General features: G+C 40.6%; 1 protein-coding gene across 1 annotated transcript; it reads right to left on the bottom strand.

The window, feature by feature from the left end:
- Window positions 1-683: 683 nt before the first annotated feature.
- Window positions 684-2,644, bottom strand: LOC114897194 (eukaryotic translation initiation factor 4B-like). Its single transcript, XM_029225937.1, is given in 5 exon segments — window positions 684-1,726; window positions 1,729-1,746; window positions 1,749-2,099; window positions 2,102-2,156; window positions 2,282-2,644. Coding segments are annotated over 5 exon segments (1,731 nt in total). The 3' UTR covers window positions 684-782.
- Window positions 2,645-24,301: the final 21,657 nt, after the last annotated feature.

The raw sequence follows: 24,301 nt of genomic DNA, 5'->3' as shown, positions 1-24,301 counted from the left end.
TCCCAATACGAACTCTCATAGCTCCCCATACATCTTTCTTAAAGCAAGGAAAGTCTGATGATTTTCAAATGAGGAGGAATATTGGCAGCAAGTCAGAGTCTAAAGGGAGGGTCCTTAAAGGTCCTTTGTATTTTATAAAAAGCATGTCCAATATTACACTGTATTTCAAATAATAGATACTTGTGTCAATTTTTAATATAAACTACATGAAGTATATCTCAATAAAATATCCCTGATCTGGGGGAATACAATGAAAATATAGTGATTCTCAATGGGGACTTGTCCCTGTAGGGAATGATCAGACCCTGAGCCAGGAGAAGGCAAGGTTTTTCTGTCCATCTTCCCTAGAAGCACCAGATTCATCTCTAGCCCTAGAACATGGGACATGTTTCATAAGCCTTTGTTCAAACTCTTTTCCCTACCTGGAGTGCCCTTCCCTCCTCTCCATGAAACCCCTTCTATACTTAATGAGCTATTACAAATATCACTTCACACTCTAAGCCTTTCTTGGTTCTACCAAGTGGTCTTTCCTTCTTCTGAATGCCCTGTAAGAGGCCTTATCTATGGCACTAATTGCACTGTGGCAAATACAATATTAACACATTTTTATCCACCCATCCTCCTGACAGTAAGCTCCCTGAGGATAGGAATCATGCACAGTATGATTTTTTTTTTTCCAGGAGATGGTGAGTTTTATTTTGTCTTGTCTGGATAGAGATTTGATTTGCTCTCGAATGTTCCAGGGTGGTGAGAGACTAGGAGAAAGCACAGAATGCAGAGGTCTATTTGGTGTAATCTTCTCCCTCATTTTCACCTTCACCATCAATGCCAAGAGCAGCATACTTGCTTGCAGAACTGAATTTAGAGGCTGGATTTTCTTCAGCTTTCTTTGGCTCAGGTGCAGACCTGGAGTCTTGATGCTTTTTGCCATCTTTCCTGTCTGCCTCCTTCCAGTGGTCTTTGTTCCCTCCATATCCTGGACCATGGCTGGAATTTCCACTTTGGCTTTTTAGGGCACTCACCCCATCTACTTTATTTTCATCTGCTTTCCTTACTGGTCCTTCCTCAGATGGTTGAGCTGAAGCTACTTTCCCTCCACCACTTGTACGGGACTGCTGCTCTGTGTCTGAGCTCTGAGATCGATCAGGAGGGTTAGAACTTCGTTTCACACAAGCATTCTCCTTTGGTGGAGGGGTTGGCATTACCTTTAGAGGCTGTTCAGGTTTGGGAGGCTTAGAAGCTGGAGACTGACAGTCTTCCTCTTTATTGGGTGTTTCATATTCTAGCGACTTCTCACTCTCTCTCCTTTGTGCATCCTGGTCTGACTTACTTCTTCCAGATGTGGCTGAGGTCCCAGTCTGTGATGACTCATTTCCTGCCCTCGGCCGTTCCCGTTCCTGAGTTTCTTCACTTCGCCAGCTTGGGTGTCTCTCCCGAGGCTGTCGTTCTAGTTTTGGCTCATCCAGCTGATGCTGCAGTTTCTCCTGTTCCTTCTGTAGCCGCTCTTCTACTTCTCGTTCTCTAGCAGCTGTGTCAACAGGCTTTGCTCCTCCAAAGACAGAGGCTGCTTGACTGGACTGGGAGGTGCTAGCAGAGGAATCACCTTCCTTAGGAGTACTCCGGGGCTTTAGGTTCAGTTTGGGTCTTTGCGGGGGACCTCTGTCGTCACGCCTATAATCACCCCGAGAGTAATCATCTTTGGAGCTCCATGACCGGTCATCTTGTCATCATATCTGTCTTCATAGGGTCCCCGCCTCCTCTGTAGTGGTCATCCCTACGGTACCCACTACCAAATGCTCTTCTGCCACTGCCTATCCTGGAATCGTAGCCTCTATCATAGTCTCCGCTGCCTTGGTCATCATAGCGATCTCGGCCCCCGTAGCGATCCGTGTCCCGGCGTGGGCCATCACGGTAACTGTCCCGATACCCATCACGATATCGGCCTGAATCATAACGATCTCCATACTTGTCTCCAAAGCTATCATCACCTCTTCTAGGTGGGTAGTCATCAAAGCTGTCTGTAGCAGGACGGGCCCTCCAGTCTGTATCTGTTTTGTCAGAATCCCGATTTCTATCTCTGCCAAAAGAACGATCATCCTGTCTTTATCCTGTGCTTGATCAGCAACGTCCACTCGAATTCTCCTGTTACCTAGAGACTCTTCACTGAGGCTCGGGGCATTGAGCAAGGAATCCAGGTCCTCAAACTCAGCGTTACCAAAACCTTTCAACCTCTCAGGATTGCTGGGTTCACATTATAAACGCACTGCGCTCATATTTAAACCTCTGAAGGAATTCTAAAGAATCCCTTAATGGAGTCTTCTATCATATCACAGGGCAGGTTCCCTAGAAAAGCAGGGTAGGGTGGCGATTTGGGAAGACAGCTCCAGTGGATATTGGATTCCCGAGCAGCCCGTGGAGCAGTGGGCGGGATGGAATGGTCGACTGGAGGTGCCCCATGCACATCATCATCATTACTATGCCAAGTGGTTGAAACATCTCCTTCTAGGTCATCTGTTTCATCAGCCCAGCTGACTGGTTTGGGGACGTAGGTGCTTCCTCCAGCAGTCCCTCCATCCTCAGCCAGGAGGTCTGTTAGAGAGATAGTCTTCCCCTTCCTATTCTTCATTTTTGCTGAGGCCGCCATGTTGGGAGAGGGAGAGAGAACGCAAAGGCCACAGTATGATTTTTATTCCAGAACCCTAAGATACATCAAATATCACTTCATTCTTTCTCTAAACCAAATTAACTTAGTTCTAAGCTCTATTACCTAGCTGGAGAAACATTACATTTCAGCCTTTGGTGAGCTTCCTTCTCCCATCTGCCGTCCTACCATCACCATGAGACTATTCAATATTGAGTATACAGGGGAGCATATTACATGAGCAGGGTGTCCTCCTTTGAGTAGGGTGGTGTCAGCTTTGGTGCTCACTGCCAAAGCCCACATGGTCAAGTTGAAGCAGGTGGCTCCACCACCTCTTGCCTATTTCCAAAGTCCAGTCTAAGGCCCATTCTCAGCAAGGTCTTCCCAACCTTTCTATCAGGACAGATCTTTGTCTCTTCTGAACCCCATCTCTTGACCCCCAGTTGATGTTGACTGCATTCTAGCATATGCCTTGGCATCTATTTTGTACACACTTACTCCCTCCAGTTTGCCCCATCCCTAGTCTCCCCCTAGTCTTCAGAGGAAGAAATCATCGTAGTCACATTCACCTCCTGTACTAGTAGCTAATGTAGTGCCTCAAATACTAACGTATTGAGTGAATGGTTAATCTTCTGCTCTTTCATCTTCAGTCCCAGGAGACACTTCCTGAGACATAGGATCCATCCTGCAGAACTCAGCCCAGACATTCCTTTCTCAGTAAATTTCTTTACCTGTCACCACAGCTATTTGTGTCATTATGTAATCTTGTTTGTACCACTAGATTGCATATTCCATGAGGGCAAGAACAGCATCTATTTTTAAAAAATTTTTAAATTGGAGTATACTTGATTTACAATATCATGTAAGTTTCAGGTGTACAGCACAGCAATTCAGTTTTATATATATGTATATCTATATCTTTATCTATCTATGTATCTATCTATTTCTCTCTCTATATATTCTTTTTCAGGTTCTTTCCCCTTATAAGTTAATACATAATATTAAGTATACTTCCCTATGCTATACAGTAGGTCTTTGTTTGTTATCTATTTATACATAGTAGTGTGTATATGTTACTCCTAGCCTCCTAATTTATCCCTGCCACCTCCCCCTTTCCCCTTTGATAACCATAAGTTTCTTTTCTGTGTCTGTGAGTCTCTTTCTGTTTTTGAAATAAGTTCATTTGTGTCTTCTTTTTTCTTTTAGATTCCACATATAAGCGATATCATATGATATTTGTCTTTCTCTTTCTGACTTAAACTTCACTTAGTATAATAATCTCTAGGTCTCTCCATATTGCTGCAAATGGCATTATTTCACTCTTTTTTATGACTAATATTCCATTGTGTGTGTGTGTGTATGTGTGTGTGTGTGTGTGTGTGTGTGTGTGTGTGTGGTGTGTATACATGCCACATCTTCTTTATCTGTTCATCTGTCGATGGACACTTAGGTTGCTTCCATGTCTTCACTATTGTAAATAGTGCTGCAGTGAACATCGTGGTGCATGCATCCTTTCAAATTATGGTTTTCTCCAGATATATGCCTAGGAGTGGGATTGCTGGGTCACATGGTAGCTATATTTTTAGATTCTTAAGGAACTTCCATACTGTTCTCCATAGTGGCTGTACCAGTTTACATTCCCACCAACAGTGTAGGACGATTCCTTTTTCTCCACACTCTCTTCAGTATTTATTATTTGTAGAATTTTTGATGATGGCCATTCTGACTGGTGTGAGGTGATACCTCACAGTAGTTTTGATTTACATTTCTCTAATAATTAGAGATGTTGAACATCTTTTCATGTGCCTTTTGGCCATCTGTATGGCTTCTTTAGAGAAATGTCTGTTTAGGTCTTCTGCTCATTTTTTGGTTTGGCTGTTCGTTTTTTTGATATTGAGCTGCATGAGCTGTTTGTAAATTCTGGAGATTAATCTCTTGTCAGTTGCACTGTTTGCAAATATTTTTTCCCATTGTATGGGTTGTCTTTTCATTTTGTTTATAGTTTCCTTTGCTGTGCAGAAGATTTTGAGTTTAATTAGGTCCCATTTATTTATTTTTGTTTTTATTTCCATTACTCTAGGAGACAAATCCAAAAAGATATTGCTGCAATTTATGACAAAGAGTGTTCTGCCTATGTTTTCCCATAAGAGTTATATAGTATCCAGTCTTACATTTAGGTCTTTAATCCATTTTGAGTTTATTTTTGTGTATGGTGTTAAAGAATTTCATTCTTTTACATGTAGCTGTCCAGTTTTCCCAACACCATTTATTAAAGAGACTGCCTTTTCTCCATTGTAGAGTCTTGCCTCCTTTGTCTTAGATTAATTGAACATAGGTGTGTGGGTTTATTTCTGGGCTTTCTATTCTCTTCCACTGATCTATATTTCTGTTTTTGTGCCAGTGCCATACTGTTTTGATTACTGTAGCTTTGAAGTCAGGGAGCTTGATTCCTCCAGCTCCATTCTTCTTTCTCAGGATTGTTTTGGCTATTTGGGGTCTTTTCTGTTTCCATACCAATTTTGAAATTATTTTTTCCAGTTCTGTGAAAAATGCCGTTGGTATTTTGATAGGAATTACACTGACTCTGTAGATTGCCTTGGGTAGTATAGTCATTTTAACAATGTTGATTCTTCCAATCCAAAAGCATGGTATATCTTTCCATCTGTTTCTGTCATCTTCAATTTCTTTCATCACCGTCTTATAGCTTTCAGAGTACAGGTCTTTTGCCTCCTTAGGTAGATTTATTCCTATGTTTTTCTCTTTTTTTGGATGTGATGGTAAATGGGATTGTTTCCTTAATTTCCCTTTCTGATATTTCATTGTTAGTGTATAGAAATGCAACAGATTTCTGTGTATTAATTTTGTATCCTGCAACTTTACCAAATTCATTGATGAGCTCTAGTAGTTTTCTGGTAGCATCTTTAGGATTTTCTATGTATAGTATCACGTCATTGAACAGCATCCATTTTTGCTCACTATATTCCTTACCTAGAGTCCTGATACCCAGCAGCCAGTCAAATAAATATTGACTTGCATAATAAATACCTCCTCCTCCAACCATCAGCTCTTCCAGCTGGGCTTGTGTTTCTGACACACCAGGATATGTTGAAGCTGTGGGGTAACGATTCTCCCCTAAGGTTAAAGCAGAGGCCCCTCACCATGAGGACCTCCCTTGAGAAGCAAAGAGTGAGAATCCAGAATCCTCACCCATCTCTAAGCCATGTTTCACCACCTCTGCCTCACTTTCATACCTCCAGTCCTGTTCAGAAAACTCCTTACCACTTTCAACTTTTCCTTCTTCACAGTAGAGATTTATCCAAACCTGAGCAGAGATGAAAATTCCCTCAGATAGCCAAATAAAAGCCTTCTAGGGGTCTTTCAGGCCATTCTTTAGATACTATCTTCTACCAGTAGAATGTGCAGCAATGGGGATTTTAACATGTTTGGTTGGAAATAGCAAAGAGTTCAATTAATCTAATGTGCTGGGCACTCAAGATCTGACATTGTGTAATTCTAAGTGACAGTGACATCGATGGCATTGTAGACTAGCCTAGGAGACTGCAAGGAACATGCTCCCCAGTGCTGATGGATGAGATCATATTTTAACTATTTCAAGTTTATTTTTATTTTATTTTATTTATTTATTTTACAGTTGGTCCTTGTTGGTTATCTATTTTAAGCATAGCTGTGTGTACATGTCAATCCCAAACTTGTGATTGCCGGGGGGTGGGGAGGGGAAGGTGGAGGGGAGGGATGGATTGGGAGTTTGGGATTGACGTGTAACTATTTCAGGTTTAAATGGGCCTCTTCTAGTGGGGTCTAGATCCGTACTTTCCCATACAGTAGCTACTAGCCACCTGTGGCTATTTACATTTAAATTCAATAAAAATTTAAATTTCTCAGTCTCACTAGTCACACTTCAAGTACTCAGTAGCCACATGTGGCCCATGGCTGCCATATTGAACAGTGCTATGTTACATTCCTATCAACACAGAAAGATCTATGGAACAGCACCACCCTAGATTCATCGAACACACACCGAGGTGAGACCGTCTCGGCAAGATGACTTGCACTCAGATAGGAAAGGTTCAATAAACATCCACTCTTTTTACTACACACCAGATTCTGTTGTACATGCTTCACACACAGCCCATCATTAGATGGTCACAATTAGGGATATATGTAGTATATTATTATCCCCTGAACTAGTTTGCTGGTGCTGCCATTGCAAAATATTGTACACTTGGTGGCTGCATTTGATAGAAAATAGAAGACCAGAAAAATGAGCCAGATGAATGACTCTACTTACCTACTTCCTTTTTTTTTCCTCTTTGCCCTCCTGACCATTTTGGTATAAAAGTCTCACAATAGGATGGGTTATAACTCCAAACTCAGAGAGATGGTAATGTGGGTAATAAATCCTGCCCAGGACCACGCCCGAGGAGACAGCCTCCCAGGCTAAGAATGAGCAGGGCCAACTCAGTGCAGCATCTGGCTCAGGTTGGTACAATTCAGGAATGCCACCATCACCCAATGAGATTTTTGCATTGTAATATGCTAATGACCAAGCCAGTATGCTGGGCAGGGAGTAAAAAGCACCAATTCTCCTCCACAAAAATAAAAATGACATGCAGCCAGCTCTCTATTAACCACAGAAACTGGAGCAATAAGAGCAGAGGCAATTGCAATTCACAGATAATTCCAAAGCTTTTCTCTAGCAAGTGACAGCAAGTGATCTCATTTTCAGAGGCTTCAAGGACAATTCTAATGTAATAAACAGAGAGACAAATTGTGTGAATGCAGCACACACATACACACAGGGCTTGACGTGGGAGAAACGGAAGGGAACCAGAGACCAGATACCCATTCAGGCTTGACGTGCTCCTGCTGAACCCTTAGGCTTTGTGTTCATAAACTCGCCACTCATTCAGGACCTTTGGGCTTAATGCAAATTAATTAAACTGTCAGGTAGCTCATTTTACCATTATTGAGGTTTTAAAATAATTAGGAGTGAAGGCAACTGATTAAAGCCTTTCCAGGCTGCTGTCGCAGTTTATGAATTATAAAAGTTCCATGTTAATGTGACTCCACTGTGACTGCAGATTAGCTGAGGGATATTCATTAAGATGGAATAAAAAGGCAACAGGAGCTGTGACATCCTTTGTTTCATGTTCCCTGACAGCTTTTCTGGGCACTCAGTGTGAAGGCATGAAAATAATATACTGTATTTCTATAGCATTTTACAAATAGGATAATATCATTTACCCCATTTGATCTCCCCATTAATCTTATGAGCTTGGCAAGGCTGGTGTTATTCTCTTTGTTTTACATGAAAAGAAACTAAAACTCAAAGAAGTTTAGTGCCTCGCACAGATAGTAAGAGAGGAAACATAGTCAAATACCCAGGCCTGCTAACTCCCAATCCAGTGGTCTTCCAGTATGCCATTGTGTCTCTCTTTCTTAAGAGCCATGCTTCTCCAAAAACAGTCCCTCCATCCTCCCATCTTAGGTGTCTGAAATTTCCAACGAGAAAGATTCATTACTTTGGTTTAAAGCAAGGATTCCCACATTAAAATAGAGGAGAAGAATTTTCACTGAGAGGTGGAAGAATAGAAGTGTTTTTCCTGTACTCTCTCCTTATGAATTGAGTAAAACTAAAAAAAGAAACAAAAGGTAGAGAAATAACACCATTTTAAATAAAGTAAGGAAACAAATGTGTGCCCAAAGCATAAACAAAGCAAACACTGCAAGATCTGAGTCTAGTCGAGGGAATATGGTGAGAGTCAACTCATCTACCTCGGACTTTATGGAAGATGCAGATTTTCCCAAAGTCAAATGTCACTAAGAAAGAGAGAACATCAATAATCCATAAACCCTTCCACAGATTTTTTTAAGTGGGGAGTGCTTCCTAAATCATTTTTTGATGCCAGTATAACTTTGGTACCAAAACCTGATAAGGGACATTACAAGAAAGGAAAGTTACATACCAAACATGAATTCATGATTCACACACATGAATCCCAAACACAATACCAGGACTTAACGATACTAAACAAAATATTATCAAAAAGAATCCAGCAATATATAGAGAAAGATAATACATTGTGAAAAAGTTGAGTTAATTCCAGAAATGCAAGGGAGGTTTGAGTTTTGAAGCTCAAAGTTATTTGTTCCATTTACAGAAGAAGAAAAATTACATGATTTTATTCAATAGGTGTAGAAGAAAGATTGATAAAATTTAATACTTATTTATAATAAAATCTTAGAACACTAAGAATAGAAGTGAACTTCCTAATCTGATGGATGAGGTCTACAATAATCTAAAAGCACATTTCATGCTTAATAGTGAAATAGTGGATACCTTCTCTCTAAATTGAGAATGAAACAATAATGGAACTTATTAATTTCTATTCAACATTGTACTGGAGGTCCTATCCAGTCTAATAAGGTAAGGGAAAAAAAGATTAAAAGTAGGGAAAACTGCCATAATTTGCGTAAGAGATAATTGTGTGCACAGAAACACAAACTATAGACAAATTATTAGATTAACAAGTGGGCTTAGCAATTATGCTGGATAAAAGGTAAATACACACAAAAAATTGTATTTCTACATACTAGGAAAAAAGAATTAGAAAATAAAAAAGTTTATACTATTTCTAATAACGTTAAAAAATCAAAAGCCTAGGAAATAAATCTGACAGAGGATATGCAAGCTATCTACACAGAAAACTCTAAATCATTATTGAGAGAAATTAAATAAGACAATATATACCATGTTCCTGAATTGGAAGTTTCAGTATTATAATTGTTTCAATTCTCCCCAAATTGATCTATAAATTCAACACAGTTCCAAACAACATCTCAGCAGGATGTGTGTGGACGTGGGTGTGTGTAATTTGACAAAATACAAATCGATGTGGCAGTGTAGAGTAACAAGAATATTCAAGACAAATTCAAAGATTTCTAAAAGATGTCAGGACTCATAATAAAGCTGTAGTAATTAAGTCAGTGTGGTATTGATGAAAGAAAACTGGATAGAAATTGGAAAATGGAACTGGATAGAAAGCCCAGAAAGAGACCCATGCAGTATGAAAACTTGATTTATGGCAAGTGTGGTATGGAAAGCAGTGGGGAAAAGACAGTCTTCTCATTAAGTATTGCTGATCAGTTAGATATCCATATATAAAGAAACAAAACCCAATTCCTACCTAGTACCTTGCAAAACAATCAATTTCAGATGAGTTGTTTATCTAAATGTGAAATATAAAACAATCTTCTACAAGATTAAAAATAGTAGAATATCTTTATGACCTTGGAGCAGGCAAAGATTTCTGAAAACACAAAATGTACTAACCATAAAGGAAAAGATAATAAATTAGACTAAATTAAAAATAGCTGTTCATGAAAAGACTTCATTATGAGTGCAAAAAGACAAGCCACAAAATGGGAGATCTTACACTACATGTAACTAAAAGAGACACGTATCCAGACTATATAAAGAAATCCTACTAATAAATAAGAAAAAAACATCAACTCAATATAGAAACTGCCAAGATACTTGAATGGGCACTTCACAAGAAGAATATTTAAATGACCAATAAACATATGAAAATGTTCCCATTTGCATACCTTCTTGGGTATTTGAAAAGTTGTTCAAAATCACTAATCATCAGGGAAATGCAAATCAAAACCACAATGAGCTATCACTTCACACCTGTTAGGATGGCTATTATATATATATACTTTTTATATATGTAAAATTTATTTTATATATTTATATATTAAAGTGGATTTTTGTGTATATATATGTGTATACATATATTTGCATGTATATATACTATACATGTATATATTCGTTTATATATAAAATAAGTTTTGGTGAGGATATAGGGAAATTGCAACTCCTGTATGCTTCTGGTGGGAATGTACATACAGTGGTGTGACCACTACAGAAATAATATGGAAGTTCGTCAAAAAATTAAAAGTAGACTTACCATATGATGCAGCAATTCCACTTCTGTATATTTACGCCCCCAAATTAAAATCGGTATCTCAAAGAGATATGTGCACTCCCATGTTCACTGCAGCATTATTCATAATAGCCAAGATGTAGAAACAATCTAAATGTCCATTGACAGATGAGTAGATAAAGAAAATGTAGCATATACATACAATAGAGTATTATTCGGTCTTTAAAAAGAAGGAAATCCTGCCATATGTAGCAACATGAATTAAACATTCAGGACATTATGCTAAGTGAAATAAGCCAGTCACAGAAGACCCGATGTTGCATGATTCCACTTTTATATTTAAAATAGTCTGACTCTTAGAAGCAGAGAGTACGATGGTGATTGCCAGTGTCTGGTGGGGGGGGGGGTGTAGGGAGATGGGAAGTTGCTGTTCAATAAGTATAAAGTTTCAGTTGCGCAAGATAAAGAAGTTCCAGGGCTCTTCTATACAACATTGTGCCTGTAGTTAACTACACTGTACATTTAAAAAATTGAGGGTAGATCTCAAATTAAGTGTTCTTACCATAATTGTTTTTCTAGAACACTGTGTCTGTTCTTTTTTTAATTAACTTTTTATTTATTTATTTATTTATTTTTGGCTGCATTGGGTCTTCGTTGCTGTGTGCGGGCTTTCTCTAGTTGCGGCGAGCGGGGGCTACTCTTCGTTGCGGTGCAGGGGCTTCTCATTGCGGTGGTTTCTCTTTGTTGCGGAGCGTGGGCTCTAGGTGCGCGGCTTCAGTAGTTGTGGCCCAAAGGCTCAGTAGTTGTGGCCTGCGGGCTCTAGAGCACAGGCTCAGCAGTTGTGGCGCACGGGCTTAGTTGCTCCGAGGCACGTGGGATCTTCCCGGACCAGGGCTGGAACCCGTGTCCCCTGCATTGGCAGGCGGATTCTTAACCACTGCGCCACCAGGGAAGTCGCTTACCACAATTTTTTTAAAAAAGGAAAAGAAAGGAAAATATGACCAAACTCATTAAGAGAAATGTGTATTAAAGCTACAGTAAGATACCACTGTAGAACTTTTAACATGCCTGAATTTGAATTTCAAAGCCTGACAAAAGCAAGTTTAACAAGAATGTAAAGCAACTGAAACTCTCACATGCTGCTAATAGGAGCATAAGTTTGTACAAGCACTTTAGGAAATTGTATGGCAGTACCCACTAAATTTAAACATATGCATAGTCAATGACCCAGCAATTCCTATATACATGTCCAAAAAACGATTTAATTAAAAAAAATCTTTTAAAGTTAAAATAAATTTAAAAATAGAGAAATTCATGCCCACGTACACCAAAAGTTATGTGCAGCAAAGGTCACAGCATCCTTATTCATAGCAGCCCCTGAACAGGTAGCAAGCCAAATGTTCATCACAGCAGAAAAAATTTAAAAATTCTTTTATGGTGTATGTATACAATGAATTCAATACAGCAAAAAATGCTTAACTATAGCTGCATGTACCAACATGGATGAATCTCACATACATAGTATTGTGCAAAAGAGGTCAGAAAGGAAAGAATATATGATGTATAATTCCATTTATAACATTTCAAAAATGGGTGAAACTAATCTATGGTGTTAGAAGTCAGATAATTACATTTAGGGAAGGTAGAAAGGTTATGGAATGGGCTGATATACAGATTGTACCTTTAGGATCCTGGAAATACTCCTTCTCTTGACCTGGTTCACAGTTAAACAGGTGTGTTCATTTTGTATATTTAGGGTTGGTGGAGTTTTCTGAGTGTGTTATACTTCAATTAAAAAAATACACTTCACTACCATAAAAGTCATAGCCAATGTCCATGACATTAAAGTCATTAATCCTTCAATTAAAGATCCAGAGTCAGAGACAGTCATAGAAAAGGTAATTCTTTAGAAGGGCTAGGAGAGAGGAATCTGAAAGAGAAACCCTGCCAATAAACTACTCCTATTCTTTCTATATTTAATATAAATTCTTAAGATATAATTGACATACCCTTAAAAGTCACCCTTTTAAAGTATGCAATTCAGTGAGTTTTTGTATGTTCATAAAATTGTGTGACTATCACGCTACCTAATTCCAGAACATTTTCTTCACCCCAAAAAGAAAGCCCATGCCCATTATGGGTCACACCCTACCCCCAGCCCTTGACAACCACTAATCTGTTTTCTGTCTCCTTAGATCTGCCTAGTCTGGACATTTCATATAAATGTATTTATATATTATGTGACATCTTGTGTCTGGCTTCTTTCACTTAGTATACTGTTTTCAAGGTTCATTAATGTTACAGGATCAGTCGGTACTTGATCCTTCTTATGGCTGAAAAACATTCCACTGTATGGCTGTACTACAATTTTTAATCTATTCACTAGTTGATAGACATCTGATTTGCTTCCACTTTTTGCCTATTACGTATAATGCGGCTTTGAACAGTTTATATGTGGATACATGTTCTGAATTCTCTTGGGTATCCACTTAGGAGTTGAACTGCTAGATCATATGACAATCCTACATTTAGCATTTTGAAGAGCTGCCAAACTGCTTTCCAAAAATCTGCACCGTTTTACATTCCCAGCAGAAATGTATGAGGGTTCCAGTTTCTCCACTTCCTAGCTAACGTGTTATTTTCTGTCTTTTTTACTCTAGCCATCCTAGTTTGTGTGAAATGGTATCTCATTTTGGTTGTATTGGCATTTCCCTAATGACTGATGATGTTCAGCATCTTTTCATGTGTTTATTGATTGTTTGAATATCTTCTTTAGAGAAATGTCTATTCAAATCCTTTGCTCATTTTTACAATAATTACATTATTTGTCTCTTTATTTTTGAGCTATAAAATATCTTTATATATTCTGTACCTAAGTCCATTATCAGATGTATGATTGGCAAATACGCTCTCCCATTCTGTGGGATATTTTCACTTTCTTAATGGAATATTTTGAAACACAAAAGCTTTTAATTTTTTTTTTTTTTTTTTTTTTTTTTTTTTTGCGTTACGCGGGCCTCTCACTGTTGTGGCCTCTCCCGTTGCGAAGCACAGGCTCCGGACGCGCAGGCTCGGCGGCCATGGCTCACGGGCCCAGCCGCTCCGTGGCATGTGGGATCTTCCCGGACCAGGGCACGAACCCGTGTCCCCTGCATCGGCAGGCAGACTCTCAACCACTGCGCCACCAGGGAAGCCCTAAAGCTTTTAATTTTGATGAAATTCCATTCATCTATTTTTTATTTTGTTGCTTGTGCTTTGTGTCATATCTAAGAAACCATTACTTGATTCAAGCTCACAAAGATTTATTCCTGTGTTTTCCTCTAAGAGTTTTATAGTTTTAGCTCCTACATTTAGCTCTATGATCTATTTTGAGTTAATTTTTGTATCTAGTATGACACAGGGGTCCAAATTCATTCTTTTGTATGAGGCTATCCAGTTGTCCCAGCACCATTTGTTAAAAAGACTATTCTTTCCTCATTAAACTGTCTAGGCACCCTTGCCAAAAATCAACTTACTGTAAATGCAAGTCTTTATTTCTGGAGTCTCTCAATTATTTTACATTGATCTACATGTCTACCTTACATCTGTACCACATCGTCTGGATTACTGTTTGTCTTGTCCTAAGTTTTGAAATTGGAAGATGTGAGTCCGCCAACTTTTTTTCCTAAATTGTTTTGTCTATTTTGAGTCCCTTGCATTTCAATAGGAATTTCATGATTCTTTTGTCAGTTTCTGAAGACAAAGTTGGTTGGGATCTTGATAGGGATTGCGCTGAATCTGTAGATCAGTTTGGGGAGATTTGAACTTAACGATACTAAGTTTTCCAATTTATGAGCACAAGATGTCTTCCCATTTACTTATGTCTTTAAATTTATTTCACTGAAGTTTTATAGTTTTCAATGTACAATGTTTACATTTCTTTTGTTAAATTGATTCCTAAGTACTTTACTCTTTCTGATGCTGTAGTAAGTAGAATTGTTTTCTTAATTTCACTTTAGGATTGATCGTCACCAGTATATAGAATTACAACTGAATAAGGATCATATATCCTGCAACTTTGCTGAAGAAATCATCTCTAGTAATTTTTTGGTGTGGACTTCTTAAGATTTCATATATGTATATATATGAATCATATCATCTGCAAAAAGAGAGGTTTTGTTCCCTTTCTAATTTATATGTCTTATATTTCTTTTCCTTGTCTAATTGGCCTGATTAGAACCTTCAGTGCAATGTTGAATAGAAGTGATGAGCATAGACTTCCTTGTCTTGTTCTTTATCTCAGGGGGAATGATTTCAGTTTTTAAACATTAGGTATGCTACTGGCTGTAGGGTTTTCATAGATGCCCTTTTTCAGGTTGAAAATTTCCCTTGTATCCCTAGTTTATTGAGTGTTTTTAACATAAAGGAGTATTGATTTTGTCAGACGTTTTTTCTGCATCTATTGAGAGGATCATGTAGTTTTATCCTTTATTCTATTAATGTTGTATTATATTGATTCATTTTTGTATTTTAAACAAACCTTACATTTCTGGGAAACATACCATTTGGTCATGGTGTATAATCTTTTTTATATTGCTGGATCAGTTTGGTAGTATTTTGTAGAGGATTTTTATTCTCTTATCATAAGGGATATTAAGCTATAGTTTTCTTATGCTGTCTTTGACTTGCTTTAGAATGAGTTGAGAAGTATTTCTTCCTCTTTTATTTTTCGGAAGACTTTGTGAAAAATTGGCATTAATTGTCTTTTAGGTGTTTGGTAGAATTCACCAGTGAAGCCTGGTCCTGGGATTTTTCTTTGGGGAATTTTTTGACTCCAAATTTAACCTCGTTATTTGTTATAGGTCTACTAAGCTGTTCTATTTCTTCTTGAGTCATTTTTGATAGTTTTTTTCTTTCTAGGAATTTGCCATTTCATCATAGTTTTCTAATTTGTTGGCATGAAATTGTTGATGGCCTTATAATCCTTTTTCTTTCTATAAGAGTAGTAATGAAGTCTCCTCTTTCAATCCTGATTGTATTGAGTCTTCTCTCTCTTTTTCTTCATCTGTCAAGCTAAAAGCTTGTCAGTTTTGTTGATCTTTTCAAAGAACCACTGGAGTAAGCAAAAAGGAAGATTTATTTACCCACATTGCAAAACTTCCCATGTAGAGAGGCTCCAAGCAGGTTAATTCAGCAGCTGTGATGTCACGGAGGATACAAGTCACTTCCACGTGTCCGCCTGTGATTCACATGTTGGGCTGGCCCTTGCCTGCCCTCTCCCCATGGCTGCCACATCTACAGTCATCCATGTAGATGTGATCGTGTCCAATAGAAGAGTAAAAAAACAAAATATTTTTCAAGACTCTCCTGCAGACCCTCTTCCACATTTCATTGCCAGAACTGAGTCTGAATCCAGTCTCTAACAAGTTGAATGGGACTATCATGATGGGCGCAGGTTAATTAGAACACAAAGAAGAGGGTGAGACCTGAACAAAATTATAGCAGGAAAGAAGGGACTCAGTAGATACTGCCTGAATTTGAAACAGGTAGTTAAACAAATGTACTGACTCTAATTCCTAACAGTTTTTTTAATAAATTTCTTTATGAATATTTACTGTTTAAATTTTTTGAGAAACTGGTATCTCTTCTGCTGGAAGAAACTTTTAGCTAAAGTTCAGCAATTATTTGAGATTCTTTTTCTATATTCATATTGATAACCATACTTTATATTTTACTAATACGCATACCATAATATGCATACCGAACCAAGTTTCTAAAAAAACAACAACCAAGGTAGCCCTCTTTACTGAAACATAAATAATCAAAGGAACAGTTATATTATGTAAATGTATACTGTCTATAGTTAGTATTCATGTTGTTATCAGCCATCAATACCTTTGTCAAAATTAGACCAGATTAGCTTATCTGTCATATTGGAAAGCAAAATGGAGCAGAGCTTGAGAAGAAAAAATTAGTTCAGAAAGTTTATAGACCAGAAAAAGATGTTGTGTTTGTGGGGAGGTGAGAGAGCAGCTCTCAGACATCAGGGCAATTCTCGGAGCTGTGCGGGAAGGGCCCGCAAGGGCCGGACAGATGATTTTCCTGTGCCTCTTCCTTCTAAATGCACAGAAAGTCTCCTATGAAACACTTGAGGTCTCAACCACAATATCTATTTAATAAGGACAGTATGGCCTCGGGCCAGAAGTTGATGATACAAAGATGAATATGACTCAGTTCCTGCCCTCAAGTACTCACAGTCTAATGGGAAAAATGAACTCATCAAAAGCAATCTCGAGTGCAACAGCAGAGGTGCAATTGTATGAGGTACAGCAGCTGCCCAGAGGGGGCAATGATTAATTCAGTTTTGAAAGGCAGAGACAACTCTGTAGAGAAAAATTAAAATCAAAGGATGCATTTGAGTTCACCAAGTGTATGGCAGAAGAAAAGGCTTTCCAGAAGCCGAGAGCAGAGCTTGGAAGCAGCATGGCATGCTTGGGGAGCTGCAAGACATGTGATGCTGATGCATCGTGGTGGTGGAGGGAGATAAAGGCAGAGCGGGGAGATGGACTAGACATTGCAGTGCTTTCCTTGCCTTACTAGGAAGAGTGAGGCTTATCCTATGGAGCATGGGAGCCACTGCAACTTTTTAAGTAAAGAAATGCAGATGCATTCTTAGAAAAGAGACCCTTGGTGGTTCTCTGGAGAACACATTGGAGCAGGTCAAGATGGGAGGCCAAAGCTCCATTAGGAGGATGAGGCAGGTAATAGGTCTTGGAACCTGAACTAGGGAAGTGACAATAAGAAGAGACGGAAGCAAGGAAACAGTCATTGACTGTCTATGAGGGTTGATGGAGAGAAAACAGTAAAACAGGACATGCAGGTCTCTGGCTTGAGCAACTAGATAGGTCCATGAAGGAAGTAAGTTCAGCCCAAGGCACGTTGACCTCAAGATGTCAGTGGGACAACCCAGTGACGATGCACGTCGGGCAGCTGGACATAGGTCTCATCCCAAAATTTGAATTTAGGAGACTTGGGGTAGCATCACCTAAAAATACAGGGGAAGGTCATGTTGCCTGGGGAGAGAAGAGACAGTGTGAAGGGAAAATAGAGGGGCCTCCACAATTCAGAAAGGAGTGAGTCGGTCCCCAAAAGAGGCTGAATAGGAACAATCGGAGAGGTAGGAGGGGAGACAAGAAAAATCAGTGCATCCAAATCTAAAATTATTTGAAGGGAATAATGATCTCTGTAAAAAAAATAAAATAAAATAAAGAGGAAGAAGAATAGAAGGAGGAGGAAACAAGTTCATGCATCGTTGGCAGAGAATGAAGTTCAGAACTCTGTCACTGGTTTCTCTGTCTTTTCTCCAGGGAAGCATGGAGGTGGTCAGATGAGGTCCAGGTCTCCAGGGTCCTGGATGAGGGAGCAGCAGAAGGCTGTACTACTTCTAGGGACCCTTCCACCCCTCCCACCTGGCTAGAACGGGGGAGCCTTCCTGGTCAGTTTTGTGGAGGAAGTACAATCCCATATGGAGACTTCTGCAACTAAATATTAGGGACTTGTCAACCCACTAATGTTTCTGCCTCATGTGTAGTTCTTTCCCTCCATCTGACATCATGAGAGGGAGAAACCTGGGGCTACCACGGAGGCAACTGAAGAGAAGCCCAAGTTATTGCCTTCACTTTTTTTTTTTTTCTTTGCCCTGTGGCATGGGGGATCTTAGTTCCCCAACCAGGGATAGAACCTGTGCCCCCTGCAGTGGAAGCGTGAAGCCCTAACCACTGGACAGCCCGGGAAGTCCCAGCCATTGACTTCATATTGATTTCACTCAGATGTGGGCTGTGAACTAAAGATGGAAGATTCCTGTAGCCCAAAGCCCAGCCTCTTACCCCGCTTCCTCTGTAGCGTGAAGTGGACAAGTCTGTTGTGAGACACACACACACGTACACAGCCTGTAAACACAGCGAGGGTACCATCTCGATCAACTCCTTGGGGAACAGGAAGGAAAACAGATTTCTACGAAGGGCCACCTCAGTGCCAGGTTAAAGCTGCGTGCCTGTGAGCTCCTTGTGTGGCCCCTGAGGTGTGTGCTTTCCTGCCCATTGAAGAAACTCAGATGTGCATCCTCCCTAAGACCACTTAACTCTTAGTGAAGGGCAGAGACAGGGTTTGGTACCATGTCTGCGTGACCCAAAGTCCATGGTTTTTCCCTATCTGAAGAGTCAGTTTCTATTCTTCTCTTTGTTTCTTTTTTTTAATGGCTCCTTATTCTTCAGATTCCAATATGCAGATGAGCTTTAGATAAGAAAGACATGTGTTTCTGTAACGTTGTATACAAACTGAGATTTTGTAGCTCAGATCATATTTCCCGTATCTTAAATTTCATGATAAATCCTCTTTCTACGTCAAAGAACCCTTTCACAGAGCAAAGAGTCAGTCCCTAATTTATCTCCACTTTCGTGTGTCAAATTTCCTTCAAGTGCAGCTTGCCGCTGCCGCTCAAGAAACTGTGCACCCCGAAAAAGCATCACGTCCGAAGTCACACTTTGTTTTCAGTGAGAGCAAAGAGGCAGTGCTGGGGAATTGCCAGGGCAGCTCCTGGACTGAGACCCGAGTGTTCCCCTCTGGTGCCGGCAAACACCCTTCTCCTTATAGAGGTGCCAGTGAGACCCCAGTCCCTCCTTCTGAGACTACAGTGTCAGGTGTAACAGACTTTTGTTCCTACACATTCTTGGAATCTTTGGAGGATGCACACAGAGACTGGATTAGGGCAGAGTTGCCCCCTCCTTCCTGTCACGTGAACCTCTCAAGCAGAGAGAGGCTGCGGGGGAACTGAGATGCATCTCTTGACACTTCAGTCAAACTACAACTCCTCAGCCCATTCTTAGCTTCTTAAGTCTGTAGGCCAATTCCTCCTTCCCTTTCCCCACCCCACTGCCCAGTAATTGAATAGATGAATTTTGGGGTATGTGTGGACAGTTACTTCCATGCCCTCCCTCTTTCTGTATCTGTCCTGAATTCATGAAGAAGTGCGTACAAATCCCTTTATACCTGAATGTGCTGAGCCTGAGGTTACCTGGGCAGAGATGCTGTGTTCTTAGCTTGGACTGAAGCTCTGACAGCAGGCTCATCTTCTGTGCTGGTCATCTGTGTCATCCAGCAAATGTTTCCAGGCTTCTCCGGGGTCCCGTTATGATTGCCCTTCCCAGCACTTAGAGTTAGGCATGGCCATGTGACTTGCTTTGGTCAATAAAATGTGAGCAGAAGGGACGTGGGTCATCTCTAGGTGGAAGCTTTAGGGGCCAGCGTGATGGTGGAAACAAGCATTGAGAGAAACCTGCTGTCGGCCTGGGTCCCTAAGAAATGGTATTGAACAGAGCCACTGGCCAAACGCCAGTGGACGTGAAGCAAAAGAAGCCCAGGATGCCGTGGGAGTCCTTGGGAAAACATCTCAAGGAATGGGCGGCTGGCTGGGGAAGCCTTCCTAGACGAGGTTATGTTGATACTGGGTAAGAGCGGAGAATAAGCAGGTGGTAACAGGGCAAAGGGGCTGGTGGTGTGGAGGGGAAACGAGGCATTGCAGGAAGAGGAAACAGCATGTGTGAAGACCCAGATCAATAGCCAGAGGAGTGAGGAAAGAAGAAGGGAAGGAGAGAGGGGAAGGAGTCATCAGCAAAGGCCTGGCTTACCTAAGAGCTCCTTCTCTCCTGGTAGACTTTGGTACCAGCCTAACTCTAACCAGAGAAAAGGAAAACAGAGAGAGAGGGGAGGAAAGTGCTGGGCTGGCCAAAAAGTCCGTTCGGTTAATGAATACGTTGTTCAATAAAGTTCTTGGGGAAAATGAAGAATGCGTCTTTTGTTTTTACTTAGAACTGAACAAACTTTCTGGCCAATGCAATATAACGGAGGAGAATGAGACAAACAGAAAAGCGGATTTAAGGAAAAGAGGACTGGAAAAGAACAGGAAGCCAGGAAATTCAGACTAGAGGAGAAAATAAGAAACAAGATGCAGTGAGTGGGATAAATGGCCCCAAAGATGTCAAGTTCTCAACCCTGAACTTGTAAATGTGACACTGTTGGGGGAAAGGGTCTTTGCAGATGTGCTTCAGCTACTGATTTTGAGATAAGGAGATGGCCCTGGATTATCTGACGGGCCTTAAACACCATCAAACGTGTCCTCATAAGAGACAGGCAAGAAGAAGACCTCAGAAGAGAAAGACGTATGATCACAGAGGCGGAGATTGGAGGGACGCGGCCACCAGCCAAGGAACACCTGGTACCTCCAGAAACTGGAAGAGGCAAGGAACGGCTTCTCCCCTAGAGACTCTGGAGGACACAGCCCTGCGGACTCCTTGATTTCGGACTTCTAGCCCCTAGATCAGCTAAGGAAGCCATTTCTGTTGCTCTAAGCCACCCAGCTTGTGGCAATTGGTCCTCGCAGCCACAGTGTACATGATGACAGAGGACGTCTCCTCATTCTGTTTGGCAGGTCCTCCCCTACTCACCTTAAGTAAACAGCTGCCTCAGCCTCCGGCACAGCCATCAAGCATGCCTGTACTTTCCTGTCTCAGGGATTCACTAACATCTCCCACCCTTCTCCCTTCCTTCCATCCAGTCGGGCTTCACCTCAGTTCTCACTTTCCCTTCCCCCTTTCCCCCTTCCCCCCTCCTCCCCCAGCCTCTGTGCCAGATAGAACTACCATTTTTTTATTTGTATACAATTTTAAAGGTTACTTTCTATTTACAGTTATTACAAAATATTGGCTATATTCCCCGTATTGCACAATACATCCTTGAGCCTACCTTATTCACAGTAATTTGTAACTCTGACTCTCCCACCTCTATATTGATTGCCTCCCACTGGTAACCACTAGTTTATTCTCTGTATCTGTGAGTCTGCTTCTTTTATGTTATATTCACTAGTTTCTTGTGTTTTTTAGATTCCACATGTAAGCAATATCATATAATGTTGCTCTTTCCCTGACTTGTTTCACTTAGCATAATGCCCTCCAAGTCCACCCATGTTGCTGCAAATGGCAAAATTTCATTCTTTTTTATGGCTGAGTAGTATTCCATTGTATGTGTTGGATATATATATATACTACACCTTCTTTATCCATTCATCTGTCGATGGACATTTAGGTTGTTTCCATGTCTTGGCTATTGTCAGTAGCACTGCAATGAACATTGGGGTGCATGCATCTTTTCAAACTAGTGTTTTTGATTTTTTTGGAGATGTACCCAGGAGTGGGATTGCTGGGTCGTATGGTAGTTCTATTTTTAGTTTTCTGAGAAACCTCCATACTGTTTTCCACAGCAGCTGCGCCAATTTACATTCTGACCAACAGTGAACAAAGATTCCCTTTCCTCCACATCCTTGCCAACGTTTGTTATTTGTGTAGAACTACTATGTCGCTGGCTGTGTTTCTCCACTCACTTATATGGTTCTCAGCTCTTAAGAGGCAAAGAACCTATAGCCACCTCCAAGCATTTCATTTATTGCCAGGCTCAACACATGGATTTGAATGCATAAAAGGTCCTTGATAAATATTTGCTAATTGACTGATAATTTGGACTTGGTTATTATTACTGTAGCAACCGTTTACGTAGTGCCTATTATGTTCTAGGTGCTGAATAATAGGAATAATGGCCATTATAATAAGGGAGCTGTTATCATGTGCTAGTTACTGTGATATGCACTGGAAATATTTATTTAATCCTCACCACCATATTATAATTATCGCCTTTTTACCCATGAGTAAGCCAGGCCAAGAGAGGTTAAATAATTTGCTTAATGTCACCCAGCTAGCAAGCCTCAGAGCTAGAGCTCCAGCCCAAACCTGACAGACCCTTGAAACTATGCTTTCAGTAGGGTCTTGTGGGAAAAAAAATCCAAACTGTTCTAGAGGGCCATTTCCTTTGAAACTGTCTTAAGGTGCCTCAGTTTCTCAAACATTTGGCCTGTTGCTTAAACAATGTGAGTCCACGTTTACCAGTCACAATTCCAAGGCCTGAAATCAACCTAATTGGCCACTAGGTGGCACCCAAAAAGTATGTCTGAGACACAAAAGCCAGCAAGCAAGGGCCGTTTCCTGCTCTGAGGTGTTTCTGGAGGTGAGCTGTGCGCAAACAGGGAAGCAAAGCTTCCTTCCCAGAAGGAAATAAGCCAAGAGCCAAAGCAACAGATTGGAAAACACGTTTCCTCAGGTGTCAAAAGCTGATGGGAAAAGGCAGCAGCAAATCCCCATGTTTGTATTTCAGTGAAAAATCATAATCCTAAGAAAAGCAGACTATTTAAATACACGTGTTTACCAGGAACACACAGAAATTCCCGTGGGTGCTCCAAGAAAAGGAAAATTATAGGCACAATCACCAACAGTGAGGATGTCCAAACACCTTAACAAGTCCTTGTTGAAACAGCAGCTGTTAAATGAGTCAACTGCCTGTTAGCCAAAAATGCAGAGCAACACCCATAAATACACTGTAATTAACATCACACGCAGAGCAAAGGAAACTTGGAAGATATTTCGTTTAGCATCTCAGAGGAGTCACAGATATTCTTCCCCACGAATGAGGACATTGTCAAATTATTTATCTGGAGCCAGCTGCGCATCCTCTGAGTTGTAAATTGCCTAGAGATTGCTACGTGGTTAGTAGGGAGAATGATAGCTCATTGGGCAGCACCGCATCCCTGACCTCAGGGCCCTGCTGGAGGCCTGGCTTTCGTGCACGAGCCATGTCCTGCACCACTGTTACTGGGTGTGGTTCACGAAGTGCTTCCTATCTGTGAATAGCTTGCTACCAGGCCACAAGGAGATAAGAACAGAGGGTGACAGGGAGCATTAGAAACTGGTAAGGCAATTTCGACCTTGCCGTGACATCCCAGGCTGGGATCAGTTGCACGGATCTGGACCAGTCGGGATGTTACAAACTTGCTGGCGAGTCACTTGTGGCAAGAGATACGAACGGGTCCTGTGTAGCAAACACACTTATTGATCGGAAACAAGATTGGAAATGAACTGGCCCCCATCGCAGTTAGTTTGAGAAGCATTGTCCCAAGGCAGATATCTCCTGCCCTGTTCACCCAGTGCCCCAGCCTTGAGAGTCGAAGGTTGCTAGCTGGGAGGTGATCTAGGGCAGGGCCTTTGAAGTTGGGGAGTACTAATCCAATCTCCTTTATTATCAGCTGAGTGGCATTAAGAACATTATCTATACTTTTGGACCTTTAGTTTCCTTCACACAAAAATTGGGCTAATAACATCACTTTACAGAGTGGTCATGAGAGTATAAAACAAGATAGGTGTGATGAGACTCTGAACACCTGGAAGGTTCTTATACCTTTCCCTATCTATCTGTCTATCTATCTATCTTTCCATCATCTATTTCTCAGAATATAGATATCTATTTTTTCTCTGTCTATGCAAATAATATCCTTTATCCATTTGAGGAATTTTTGAAAACGGGGCCCTCTTTGACCTGTTGGCCTAAAACAAACAGATTGTCAGGTGTTTCTCCAGCTAAGATGGGTTTATTCAGGATTAGCAGAGAATTGCAATGCAGGGTCTGCAACAAAGGCAAGCCACATGCAAGTCTTCATGCAAGCAACAAGAGAAGCAGAACTCTTTTATAGAGGGGAGAAAGGAAGTTGGGGGGACTATAGTAAACATAGAATCCATGATTTTCACTGGCCAAGTTGTTGCCAGGGAAGAAGATG

This window comes from Monodon monoceros, unplaced genomic scaffold, assembly GCF_005190385.1.
Source record: "Monodon monoceros isolate NGI ecotype Baffin Bay Population unplaced genomic scaffold, NGI_Narwhal_1 Super_Scaffold_16, whole genome shotgun sequence".
Taxonomy (NCBI): Eukaryota; Metazoa; Chordata; class Mammalia; order Artiodactyla; family Monodontidae; genus Monodon; species Monodon monoceros.
Note: the sequence above shows the minus strand (reverse complement) of the source record. Positions and strands in the feature narration are given on the sequence as shown.